General features: G+C 41.5%; 1 protein-coding gene across 1 annotated transcript; it reads left to right on the top strand.

Moving 5' to 3' along the window:
* The first annotated feature begins 4,044 nt into the window (after positions 1 to 4,044).
* Positions 4,045 to 5,881, top strand: LOC122650869. Its single transcript, XM_043844239.1, has 2 exons — positions 4,045 to 4,724; positions 4,813 to 5,881. Exons 1-2 carry the CDS (start codon positions 4,045 to 4,047, stop codon positions 5,879 to 5,881), a joined length of 1,749 nt encoding a protein of 582 aa, XP_043700174.1.
* The last annotated feature ends 8,692 nt before the right edge of the window (positions 5,882 to 14,573 follow it).

Here is a 14,573-nt window from a genome sequence, read left to right as displayed (position 1 = left end):
GAGAAGTTGAATGCACAGTTTATTTGGTTCTGTTTTTTGTTTTTTCGTGGTTAATTGAAATTGAATCTTCCCTGGCTACAAGAGTAGTGGAGCTAGCTCATTCATTTTGGTGTTTTAAGGGATTGATGGATGAATTTGAAGATCAGTAGAGATGTGTATGGAGTCGTCTATTAAAACAATTGGATCAAATATTGTTCTTTAATATATATATCTTCTTGGTTGACTGTTGGAGATTCCAATTCAAAATTTAAGGCTTTATTAAGTGGATATATATACAGCTTCTCAGGTATAGCAAGCCCAAAGGGAATGCAAGTCCCAACGTCTCAAGTCAACTGAGATTGAGTCAATTGAGATTGGGAAATGCTTACCAACCTCTTTCCACAAAGAGCTAGAAAGAATAAAAATAAATTCAAATTTATGCTCGCTCTTAATTATATTATAAACTGGTGCGGTTGGTTGGTTGATTTTTGGGTAAAAAAAAGTGTGTATGAAGGGGGGTGGGGGTTGGGGAGAATTTTCCACTCAAATTCCCCACGTAGTGACAGACTCTATCGTTGATATCATCAAGCACAACAGGGGGGAGGACCCACTGTAGAAAAGAGGAAAGTTGGAAGTTGGAAGGAAACCACAGGATTGATTGTGGTTGCTGGATTGAAGGAGAAGGCTGAGAGCCGCATAGAGGGAGAGAGAGAGAGTATTGGAAGAAGTATAGCCCACGGAAGGGTTTACTCAGATAATGAAAGCAGAGAAAATGCAGTAACCGATGAGAGAAGCTTAGAGAAAGGTCCCTGTCTATGCCAGTCTTGTCTTTTTGTGGCCTTTCTGTTGAAGGTCAATATAATGTCAACCAATGGAAAAGTAAATTTAAACAAACAGAAAGAAGAAATTAGGATCCAGATCCTCTACTGTCGAGCAGCTCGGCAGGACCATGCTGCTCAGACATGGTGTTACGCGTAATGATCACTTTACTCCCATTCGGGCAAGGCATTTGGGTAAAGGTAAGGCAGACATTGCGTGTAAAACCATGTCTGGGCAGCACGGTCCTGCTGGGCAGCTCGGTAGTAGAAGATCCAAATTGGAAGAAATTTCTTTCTTTTTGTTGACGGAAGGAGGAAAAAACAATCTGGATCGTCTACTGCCGCTGCCTATCTTGCAGTGTGCTGCGTAAACACGACAAGGTGTGCAATTACTGCCTTACCCCTGCCTAAGTGAGGGTAAGACGGTAATTGCATGCCTTACTGTATCTACGCAGCACGCGACAGGATGGGTAGGTGGTAGTAGAGGATCTGGCTTCGGAAAAAAAAGGGAGGGGAATCACCTGAGAAGGGCTTTCTCACCCCAATTGATTGTAGATAGTTTTCACATCGAATTTCAATTTTTTTTTTGGTAAATATAGGAGTATTCATTAGCACTTGTGGACATGCAACTGAAGAGTTACAAGTATTCAACAGTGTGTGGTGTGTGTTGTGTATATTCACCATTCCACAATCCTAAAAGTCAGTTAACCTCTTGGGAAGTGTGTGTGGTTTGTGTGATTATACTTTCATAAAAGAAAAAAAGGTATTCAACAGAATTGCTCGTGTTTACGAAGTGAAAGCCTTGTTGGTGTCTAAGGCGCAAAAGCCTTGTCGACGTTTTAGTCTATATAGTGTTGACGTAGTACGTGAAGTGCGAGAAATATGCTCTTTCATCCCCAATGAAACCGTTACTTTGCCAAAGTCCGAATAATAGTAGTCCCCATTAAAGTTGTTACTCTGCCTGAAGTCTTAGTGCGAAATACCCTTCCCATAATTGTATAGTCGTCACTCTACCTTAAGTCTGAGTTGTAACTAGTGAACGTCATTATAGTTGTTTTCTTATCCTATCCGACAAGAGAGAGTTAGGTAGTCTGTCCATCTCCAACTAAGCCGGATGGTGACTCATTTCACATTTTTCACGTTTTTGGCAAGTTTCACCGTCAGATACATATTGTCATTTTGTCCATTTATTTTGACACAATGTAGATCGTTTAAGTATATTTTATTCTTTTTGATCTTTTTCATTATATTTTTTGCATATTTATCATCATACATGTTAGTATAAATTGCATCATCATTGAAAAACATTCAAAATCAAGCATCTGGTAGAAAAATCGGTTCAACTAGCCGAGATAGGTGCCTAATATCTTCCGACTCTCATAACCTAACAAGTTACCCAAATTCTCTAAGCATACTATATGGAATCACGTAGTCCTTTCCATTTCCGTAGATAGGGCTAGACTCATTGGGTCATATGCCCTAATCCTAGGTGGCGACTCTATTTTATTTTATTTATATATATATTACATGATCTCAAATTCCCCCAATAGTTGCCAAGGGACCACGTGCACTCACTCAGAATGCTCTTTGGAACCCACTCGTACTTGTTTCCAGAGGTTGTGATACCTACAACAGGACAATGCATCATACAAGAGGAGCAATGAGGTCCTTTCAGAGAGAGCCCACACTAACTTATAGTACACAGGTGGTGTGTCCAACGCAAGATAGGGCATCATATAAAATAGTCGATGGGGTAAGTTCAAAGGAGAGAGAGAGAGAGAGAGATCAGGCGTTAACTTACGGTTTACATGGGTGGTGTGTATAGTGCATGAACTGGCATCATACAGGAGGAGCAATGGGGTCATTTCCAAGGGGGGAGTGAAAAATAGACACAATGGGCGCTAACTTATGGTACACAGATGGTGAGTCCAACATAGAACAAGACATCATACAAGAGGGGCAATGGGGTCATTTCAAAGGGGAGGGGGAGAGATATATACATAGTGAACGCTAACTTAAGATACACGGGTGATGTGTTAAGCCTTTTGGCATATATAGGAAAGAATTTCATAGATATAAAAAGTTTCCTTGAAAAATATAAGAAAGTTTCCATACACACATACATATGAATTTCATTTTTTGGCTTAGAGATTTTCACCTTTTGTTTTTTCTTCCAAACAAACTAAAGAAAACTTTTCCTATAAATAAATAATGGGCAAGAGATCTCTATTTGGTTGCATGGTTTCTATACAAGTGTTTGGGCCAATGGGAGAGCACGTTTGGGTATCTATCCAGGGGGCAAAGGTGTCACTTCACGATGCTCGGGCGTAGAAAACACCACCAAGTAGAGATCGTTTTCCATAATAAATAAATAATATAAAATAAAATAAAATAAAAAAGAGAATTAAAGAAAAATTGGAGTGAGTGGGATTGGGAGAGGAGGTGAAGGATTATAAGACGAAATTGTGAAAGAGCGCGGGATTAGTTTTTTCCTACATATATATAAACAACATGGGAATTAAATCCTTTATTGTAACATTAAAAGATTAAAATAAGTTCTACCCCAAAAAAAAAAAAAAAAAAAAAAAAATATTTTAAATCAGGAAATTCAAAAAGCAAGATCTGAAAAGTCCGCGTCTGCTTTTTAATTTGATAATTATCCTTTGCGTGTTTGATTCGATTCATTGTTTGGAGTTAAAGGCAGAGAGTCATATCCTTCAACAAGAATGGGCTAGAAAAAACAAACGGAATAAGAGGCAAGAAAATAATATTAGGATGAATGAGGCGGAGGGAGAATGAACGTGACCATTAGTCAGTCGCAGTTACTGTCTCTCTTCTAATATTGGATGCTTCCTTTCTTTTTCAATCTTCTTCTTCTTCAGCTCCACTCCATTGACGAGATTATCTGCAGACAAATTTTTTTATTTTTTTTTTTTTGACTCGATTGTCTTCTTAAACAATGTAACTCTGCTTCTGTTTTCCTTTTTCAGCTATTGATTGATCTTCTCCGTCTTTTCTGTTTCAACTCCTCCTTTTTATACTTCAGTCGTCCAAGTCTCAGCTGCGCACTTGCAGTCCGTTTCGTCTTTCACTCACTTCTCTCTTTCTGTCTTCTTTTTTGGGTTAAATCTAATCTAATCGAATCGAATCGAATCGTAATCTATGGGTTGACCTAAGCTGCTTCGTCAGACCCTTTTTTATTATTATCATTCTTTTACCTTTCTCTCGATTATTCCTATTCTTCTTCATGGATGAACGGAAGAGCTCAGATCACCATGAACAATTCTTGCGAGAGAGCGAGCAAAAACCCAATAATCTTTCTGGGTTTGGGTCTGGGTCATCGGAACGATCGGTGTCACCTACCAAGAAAGCCCTACAGATCAAGCTCATAGAAGAGGGCCAGAACCACAACCGAAGCTCAGGAAAGGAGAATCGAATATGCAAGGTCTGCAAAAAGGGCTTCGGATCAGGAAAGGCTCTGGGAGGTCACATGAGGATTCACGCACACCCACAGGCACAGACTCAGGTGCAGGAGAAGCAGGCGCAGCTTCAACTCCAAGATAACTTCCCAATCTCTGACACCAACACCAAGAAATCGTGCAATGGTGGCGGTTATGCCTCACCTGGTGGGCCCATGAACTCGAAGACAAAGACGATGATTGATGAGCGCAGCAGCAACCCTAGCTGTTATCTTTGTGGAAAAAAGTTCCAATCGATGAAATCGTTGTTCGGTCACATGAGATGTCATCCCGAGAGGGCATGGAGAGGAATTCAGCCCCCACCGCCTCCGCCACCATCTTCATCTCCATCTCCACCCCCATTACCAGTTGCTGCTGCTGCAACAGGACTCAAGAAGAGCACTAGCATTTCCTCCGCCACCATTCAATCAGATAAAGATTCTTGTGGTGTCTATCACCATCCCGGAAAGTTAAAAACAATTAACTTGAGAGATGATCAGATAGGTTCTTCCCTTTCCACCACCACCACCGTTCGCTCAGCTCTTAATCTTCTCCAGCTGGTCCGCCACTGGGAAAAGAGGCAGCAAAGCCATCCATGCTGTTGTTCCTCCCCCATCCGCTTCCGCTTCGGCTTCGACTTCGGCTTCGGAGGAGCAATACCCTATGCCCGACATGGAAGCCGCCTATCAGCTTATGATGCTTGCTAACAGCAAATCACATTCAAACTCTTACAGAAACAGAATTGAAGATCCTATTCAAACCTTGGGGAATTTGTCAAAGAAGCGAAAAAGCGAAGACGACGAGGAGTCAATATCACAGTCAGATGGTGTACAAAACTCAAAATACCTACCTAAACCCTTACCCATGAAGCTTTCAATCACTTCACCGAGCAGCGGGAGATTAGAGGAGGAGGAGGAGGGAGATTCGTGTAGCAAGACCAGTACTGATTGCAGCTCACTCATCCGAGGTCAACCAGATCAGTCCGATCAGCTCTCTTGCATGTTTGAGATGGTTTTGGGTCAAAAGTTGAAGAAGCTGAAGATGAAGAAGAAGAAAAAGATGAAGCTCAGAGATCTGGAGAGAGTCGTAGAGATGGGTCCGATTGATTACAAGCAGCAGCCATTGACAACGACAGCGACTTTGTCGGATAGATTCAAGTGCAGGACTTGCAATAAAACCTTCACCTCGCACCAAGCCTTAGGTGGACACAGGTCAAGCCATAAGATTACTGATGATGAAGAAGAAGAAGAAGAATCAGATTCACAAACACAGTCGTCGTCCTATCCCTGCAAAATTTGCAACAAGACATTCCAGACGGGTCAGGCCCTTGGAGGCCACCAGAGGTGTCATTGGATGAGCACAGCCGAAACAGCTCCGTCCAGCTCCGTGGCATCGGCGCCGCCGGAGGATATCATCAGTAAGACAGGGCGTGTGATGTTAGATTTTGATCTGAACGAGATGCCAGTGTCATCATCCATGGAAGACGATAATGATGAAGTTATCAAGTCTGTCTCTTTCATTACTAGTAATAGGCCTGCTGGGCTGGCAGCTGAGCGTGCATCTTCTTCCAACAATTCGGCAACAGAGACCGACCAGAAACCTCGTTTCTGCAGCTTCCATGGATAATTACAGAAGCAAAGAAAGGGGAATATTTAAAACAAAGCTAAAGTAGGTCTCTATTTTTTGTTTTTTTTTTTGTTGTCTCAATTGTTTTAGAATGTAGGTCGATCGTAACAACAATATTTAAATTGGAGAAGTTGAATGTACATTGTTTCTGTTCATCTTTTAAAAATGAATTGTTTTTTTCGTAGTTAATTGAAATTGTTTCTTCTCTAGCTATCAGAAATCGCAGTGGAGCTTATTCATTTTTGGTGTTTAACTGATTGATGGATGATATTCAATATCTGTAGCGTTGTGGGGATTGATCAGTTCAACCTTTTTCTTTCACATATGAATTTGAGCATAGAAGAGTCATAAACATTGGATCAATAAGATGAGTTTCCACTATTCCAACGTTTAGCACAGTAAAATATAGAGAAATCCTAACCCTTAAAAGTATAAAATTACCCGCTCCCAATCGTCAATATTGGGGAAGAATCACTATTACTTCTAGAATTAAATTGAGATTAGGCTTAACCTTCACTAATAACATGTTAGATCCCTCTCCACAGAGCTCAGTACCTAGGGAGTGCCCAAACGCACACATCTCGGTGCACACCTAGGAATATGTGCGACACAACCCAACGACCTTAGGAGTGCTGGTCTCCCTGGAGAGGAACTCAATGCTAACATGTTGGAGGGTCTAATCCAAAATTCAAGGTTTTATTAGGTGGATAGATAGAGCTTCTCAAGTAAACGAACACAGAAGGCAAGGCAACGCTCCAGCCTCCAAGGGATGAACAAGGAGTCCCAAACAGTCTCAACGATGCCCGTGATGATTCAATTGAGATTGGGAATTGCTTACCAACCTCTTTCCACAAAGAGAAAGAATAAAAATAAAGTAAAGCTTATGCTCTTACTTATATCATAAGCTGGTGGGGTTGAGTTGATTTTTGTGTGTAAATGTGTTTGAGAGAGAGAAGGGTGGGGGGGAAGGAAGGGGGAATTTCTCACTCAAACTCCCCACGTAGTGACAGGCTCAATCGTTGATGTCATCAAGCACGATAGGAGGGTCCCAAGGAAACATTGGGAAGTAGGAAAGTTGGATGAAGGAAACCACAAGGTGGTTGGGTTGGGTTATTTAGAGTATTGGAAGAGGTATATATGGCCCCACACATGGTTTTTAGGAAAAAGGATTTTGTCCAGCCCAGCCGTGGTGGAAGCTGAATTATTCAACCCCGTTAAACACAATAAAAAAAAAATAGGGATGGGGTGGTCATTTCACAGATGGATCTCATCTGGACCCCACATGTGGAATGACCACCCCTGTTTTTAAGGTGGTTTCCAAACACTGGTCTGTCTAGCTCCTGCCACGGCAGGATAGGAGTCAGGTCCGGCTTATGGTGGTCATGGACAAATTTGCTCTTAATTTTTTTTTAAATGGGTTTTGACTGTTTTATCTTTTGTCCGCATCGTTTCACTGATACATTATTAGAATTGTTGACTAGCAAAATCGATACGTATCACCTAATACCTCACCATGAGCCTGCAGACCCAAATCCTCCCCAACACATCAGTGCATCCAACACGCATTAGAGGGCAAGCGCATCCGACATGCATCTCAGTATGTTACCCAGTCATCAGATGTGCGTTGGAGAGGATCTGGTTCCATGGCCTACCCCATATTACTCAGATCATAAAAGCACTGAAAATTCAGTAACCGATGAAAGAAGCTGGGGGGAAGACTTGAGAACCGTTTTGTTTTTTTTTAGGTCTTCTTTTGGAAGTCAATATAAAGTCAACTCTTGGAAAAATTAAAGATGGAGAGAAAGGGACGGGAACTGGAAAGGGTTTCCTCACCTCACTTGATTATACAGAGGTTTTTTCGGATCGAATTCCGCTGGGGTTGGTAATGGGTGAGGATCTGAGGCAAGTGATTTATCTTTCCAGCAACAATGGCTTGGTTGCAAAGACTTCAAACATATATTTACTCAAAAAAAAAAAAAGACTTATCACATAATAATAATAATAAAAGAAGAAGATCGATGTCTGGGTCTCTAGAGCCTGCATGTGTACTGGCAAATGTTCACACATAGTCTTGGGTAGGATTTTGGTCTTTTCATAAGGGCAGTGTGGTACTTTTGTACACTTTTATGCCTAGGCAAAGAAAACTCCAACCTTTATCTTTTGCATGATTTTTTTTTTTTTTTGGATGGTGTCCATCAGGTGTGGCACAACAATGGGGGATATTTTCAACCAGTCGTAGATATGTAACTCATATTTATGGCGTAACCCCATATTTATGGCCATTGATAGTTGTACGGTTCTTTGACCTCCAAAGACAAATGTCATTATGCTGTTAATATAATGCTAACGTTATTTTTTCAATTTTTTTTTTAGGTAAGCAAGTATCTCTTCATTTCATGTGGAACACGTGGAAGAAGAATTACAAGCCTCCATCAACCAAAAATACAAACTTAGCATAACACTTGGACTGCTCCAATTAGTTTTCAAATGGATTCGGATAATTTTCAGAAATCGATTTTTTAGGTACGAATTTGCTTAAATAATTTCAAATACGAATCGAATATGAATTTTTGGCTGACCAATTTACATACCTAGTGGAGATGGTCGTGAGTCTGGAGAGAGTGGTGCTATCTGCTTTGAGCGGCAAAGAATTGGAGAAGACAAGAAAGTGAAGGGCTGAATCCCCTACCTCACTAAGGTTAATGTTGAAGTATCATAGCTGAAATTACATAGATATCCTCATCAATCCTTTTTTTAACTTTTTATTTAATTATTTGTAATATATTGTGAATTGATAAAGGTATTTTAATAATTTCACCATGACAACTTGTTCGAAATCATAATAGTTCATTCATATTCAATCGTTAAGATTTAAGGAGTCAATTCAAATGACATTTTTTAGGAAAGATTTAAATCTTCTTGGGATCTTTCCCTTATCTTATTAGACACTTTGAGGGGTGTCAATAAGAAAATATTGTTAGTACGAATAACGAAAACTCTATTATAGTCATTTTTGTACATTCAATGTATTCTACAGATAGAGGAATATATAGAGTTAAACATAGTAAAATAAGAAATTGAAAGATCTCGTTGAAATTGTTCGTTTGGAAATTTCCTGAAAGGCTAATCATAAGTTATTCTTTCCATCGGAATAATAGAATCGTTATGCTCATTATTAAACTTGTTGAAAAGATTAAATGTAACCAAGGTATATCTTTTTTATCAGAGGTTGAATCAATCATCAAAAGAGGATTTAGACAAAAAATTAGGATACATTCTGGAAAAATAAAATTTCCATGGAAGAGAAGCAAATGAAACGCTTTCATAAAAATTCTTGTAGAATCAAGAATGATGTTTTCATTCTGTACAATGCCAGATCATGAGTTAGTTATTGCATCCAAACTCCTAAAAAAGTCCCAATAGTTTTGAACTTTGTATTTTTGAAATGGAATATTTACGGAATCCCTATGAATAGGATCAAACCTTATTCCCTGGTATTTACATGAGATTTATCCCTTTCAATATTATAAAATATTATTTATAAATAATTATTTAATCATATTTTTATGATCAAACCTAAACAGATAGATAACATCTAGTTTGAATTGAAATATTTATATGCGCATCCACTTTCAATTACGTATTTCCTTAAACAGATACAAACAAAAATCGAATATAGATTTTCAACTATCCGTTTACATCGCAATATATACCACCTATTGTACATAGGTCGAGTGGAATTAAAACAATATTACGTTGATTTGCTGATGAGAACTCAATGAAAACACTGAATGGTGACACTAAACAAATTGGAGGGTGAAGATGACACCAGGGTTGAGAGGTGGTTACTTTGTCAGTTGGACAATTGCATTGTTGGATGATGGTTGATTTTGTTAGCCAGTGATGGTTCCCTTGGGCTTTGATTGATTATCTTTCTTCTTCTCACCTTTTACATGGCTCATTTGCTCTTCTTCTACTCGTTCAATTGTAGTACAATTTTTTTTTCTTTCTCTTTAGTTGACTCTTGCCAACTTCAGTGTAGTTTGGAAAGCACATACTACTCCCAAAGAAGAAAAAGAACGATGTCAAAATGCATAGTGTATGCTAGCGTGCCTCCCTATGTCTATCTCTCTCCTCTTTCTTTTGAATCTGCCATGTATTGTGGGAGGAGAGAGATAGACACGGGGAGGAGCTAGCGTATATTATGTTACTTGGTCATGTGGCTCATGTGCCTAGACAAAGGAGTTCTCAAAATTACTGCCCAACCTCTCCGAAATAAAAATCCCAAATCCCATCCATGTTGATACTATTGTGCACACTCTCATTGACTCCCACACTGGTGCAAGGGCTACACGAAAAAAGTGTGGCTTCCGTGCCCAAACATAGGAGAAATGACCGCCTTACCCCCATGAAAGGTGAAAATCCCATCCTCGCGTGCTCCCATTGGCCCTTGTACTGGCGCAAGGACCACGCTCCACACACACACACACACACACACACACACAAGGGCATCAACATGGATAATATTTTTTATTTCATGGGAGGTCGGGTGGTAATTTCACATGTTCCTATGTTTGGGCATAGGGGCCATGCGACGAGAAAATATTCTTTTTCTCTATAATATTGGGCAAGAGATTGTTGTCTGGTCGTGTAGTGTTAGCACCAGCATGGGGGCCAATGAGAGCATACACAACGGTATCAACATAGATGCAATTTTTTATTTCATGAGGGACAGGGTGGTACTTTCGAGTACTCCTGTATATGGGTGCAAGAGCCATGCGACCAAGTAGCGTACATGGATGAGATTTTTTATTTCACAAAAGGTGGGGCAGTAATTTCACGCATTCTTGTGTCTGGGTGCAGGGGCCATGAGACTAGACTTTATATACTTTTTCCTTGTAATATTGGGCAACAAATTGTTGTCTAGTCATGTAATGTCGTCTGTACTAACATGGGGGCTAATGAGAGCGCACACAGCGGCATCAACATAGATGCGATTTTTTATTTCATAGGGGGCAGGGTAATACTTTCGCTCACTCCTATGTCTGAGCACAAGAGCTCCGCGACCAGGTAGCGCTCTTTTTCCTTTATATATATGGGAAAAGGTTCTGCACACAGTGTCTGGAAACCTTTTGCATGCCTACACTCATTTCACTGTAACCCTCCCAAACCCAATTTGAAGATTTAGATTGGGCTTCTTCTTTGCGAAAATTAATACATAGGCGTCGGAAGAAACCGTTGACCATATATAACACACCAGGTCATCAAGGGGTATTTTCAAAAAACTTTTGATGCCTCCCTTCTCCATCTCCACTTTGATTGTGTTCTTTTGCCAATGACATAGTTCGTGAAGGACGCTGGATGGCTGAGCTGGAATTCGTTTGGGTGTAAATAGAAAGTGGACTGAAGGCAATTTTGAAGAGCACTGTAGGCGATTTTGAAGAAGCACTCTACAACGGCCAATAGACAATCAATGGCCACCGGTGCTGGCACTCTGGTAGCCCATGCATTCAATAGTGTCTGTCCTATTGATAACAGTCGCAGGGCTTCCTCCCACTCTTGGGCTAGTCTCTTTTCAGGAGGGCAAGTCCAAGATGGGGCCGATGAAATCCCTTTTATTGAGCCATCTGTTGTCGATGGAAAAAAGGTAGCACATTGCAGTTCGGAGGAGTTAGCTTATGAGAAAGGTAGATGCGAATCAGCCCTAGTGGGTTTTGTTTTCGGACCTTGCCCCTCTTTATCTATGATGCAGCACTTTGTTAAGGAGAAATGGGTGCATGTCGAAGCAGTGGAAGTGTTTGGATTGGAAAGTGGCATTTTCATTTTTGATTTCCAGGACACTGATCTCAATTTTCAAATTCTGAATGAGGGTCCTTGGACTTTGGGTGCTCGCCCCCTTGTCCTTCGTCCATGGACACCAAATATTTCCCTATCCAAGAAGGAGGAGACTAGACTACCCCTTTGGGTGAGACTTTATGGCTTGAACCTTCATTTCTGGGGCACCCAATCTTTGGGAAGAATAGCTAGCGTTCTTAGAAAGCCAATCTGCGTGGACCGAAGAACCTCAAATCGTGAGCATTTATCATTTGCCTGGTTTTGTGTTCTTGTTAATGTTGTTGATGGTCTGCCGGATAGCATTCCAATTGTGCTTGATAATGGTTCAACTATAGAGCAAAAAGTTGAGTATGATTGGGCTCTGTCTATTTGCAGCTCTTGCAAAGTCTTTGGTCATACGGACCATTCGGGCCCCCAATCGGGAAAGCAATAGTCACAGAGCCAAGGTAAGATGCTGCAGATTGATAATCCTTGGAAGGCTCCCAATCGGCGACAATCTAGGGCAAAGAGACCTGTGCCTGCGGAGTTCGATAACACCGCTACAGGTGGTGACACTGAGGGTGGTGGAGTATCTGCTACTAGTGGTGGCGTGACTGTTTCTGGTGGTGTGACTGTAGTTGCCGGCAGTGTGGTGATAGTTATCGGAGGAGAGGCAGTTACGACTCCCCAACGTGCAATCTCCACTCCTGTTGTTGGAAAAGTTGTGGCAAGAAACGGACGGGAGGTAACTGATCCCTCTTTGGTTCAAATGGAGAGAAGTAGTGGGCGGTTGGAGAGTCATGGCCCTAATATAGTTGAGATGGGGTCCACGTCAAAAACAGTTACTCAACCTACTTCTACTTCCTCTATGGGCCCAGCTTTAGTGCCACACGTTGTTAACACGAGTGCGCCAGGTTTGATTCCAACGGCAAACACCAGACCTGCACCACACGTGGCTTCTATTGGTCTCCCTACTCGGCCTTCCTCTATCATGCATGCTGGGAATCGTTTCATGGCTTTAGCAAATCATGTTGCAGATGGAAATGAAGAACAGCCCGATGGGGCTATTGAACACTCTTTACGTGAAAGGGATAGAAGCCCGGGGCGGAGTACCCCAATGCCAAACTCCACTCCTGCTGCTTCCCAATGATCAAGGTAGGTGCATGGAATGCCAGGGGGATTAACCAACATGGAAAAAGAAGAGCAATAATTGATTGGGCTAGTTCTAATCATTTGGCAGTTTTTGGCATTATTGAAACTAGAGTTAAGCAAGTTAATTTTGGTTCAACTAACCGTTCCACTTTCCGTTATTTTGTCAATGGAAAGATATTTTACAGAATGTAACTCTCATGTAACAACAATTTAATATAAATATATAACTCCCTTTCCCCCCCCCCCCCCCTCCCCCAAAAAAAAAAAAGAGTTCCTGAAGGAGCCCAAAAACCTCAAAAATAAAGCCTTTATAAAAATTAAAAAAAAAAAAAAAACAGAACCATTTCCCCTTTACTTTGCCCTAATTAGACTTTCCTCCTCTATTTTCAATTATTACTCCCCCCTCCCCTACAGTTATGATCTATTATAATTAGACCTAGCTCGTTAGTGTCCATCTGTTAAGTCGTGGCGTGGCGAAGGAGAAAATATTTTAATGCACAAAATTAGGGCTACAACAGGGTCGGGTTGGGCCGGGCTTTATAAAACCCTACTCTAACCCTGAGTCCCCTTAGCTGGGCCTGGGCCCAAGCCCGACCCGACACTGACTCAGGGCCTGAAAAATCCAACCCTGACCCACCCTCAGTGTCGAGACGGGCTGACCCTGATTGGCCTTGATCATGGGGGTGGGAAGGGAGATACATGAGCTGGACTGGGCCAGGGAGAAAATTATCAATTCTACATATAATAACACTATAATAAAATGTATTTTATCACTTATTATCCTCATATATAATATATTATTTAACAAAATGTTGGTGAAATTTAGAATTTATAATATATATTATATCAATATATATATTTTATAGGATAACTTAAAACAGGGTCAGGCTGGGTCAGGCAAGGCTTAGCCTAAGGCCTCAACCCTGGCCTGACCTGACCCGACCCTGACTCAAGGTTAGAAATTTCCAGCCCTGACCCACCCTTAGGGCCAAGATATCTCAGCCCAGGCCCTGTTTGGGCTCAGGGTGGGCCTGGGCGGATTCGGGTTGACAGGGCCAAACTTGCACCTCTACACAAAAATAACCTTGGGGTACATGTAACATGACCCTTACCCTTGGGATAAAAAACGATTTTTTCTTCTTCCTCCAATCTCTGCCCTCTGCAACTCTGCCCTCACCCTTGCTACTAGTCCCGCCAACTCTGCCCTCACCCTTGCTATTGGTCCCGCCTCCCATCTCCACCCTCTGCAACTCCGCTCTCACCCTTGCTATTGGTCCCACCTCCCATCTCCGCCCTCTGCAACACCGCCCTCACCATTGTTGTTGGTCCCACCTCCCATCTCCTCCCTCTACACAACACCCCCCTCACCATTGTTGTTGGTCCCACCTCCCATCTCCATCCTCGGCAACTCCCCACCCAGCCACTTATTCTTATTCCTCCCTCACCCCCACCCCGACCCCGACCCCTACCCCTATTGTTGTTCATTTAATGTCAAAACTTTCCATGAAAGAACCCATGGAATCATAAGAAAGGGGTTGGGGGATGGATGGGTCCAACCCAATCATCGGTAAAGCTGGCTCAAGAACAGAGTCTCATCATCTCATTCACCTTCTCCAGCTTTGAATCAACAACCTTCAACCCTTTCCCTATAGAAATCTTACATTTCAAGAAGTCTCTGGCTCTGAGGGTTTTATTAAGGAAATCAGATCTGAGTTGAATACCCAAG

Source organism: Telopea speciosissima, chromosome 2 (assembly GCF_018873765.1).
Source record: "Telopea speciosissima isolate NSW1024214 ecotype Mountain lineage chromosome 2, Tspe_v1, whole genome shotgun sequence".
Lineage (NCBI taxonomy): Eukaryota > Viridiplantae > Streptophyta > Magnoliopsida > Proteales > Proteaceae > Telopea > Telopea speciosissima.
This window is presented reverse-complemented; position numbering and strand designations above follow the sequence as displayed.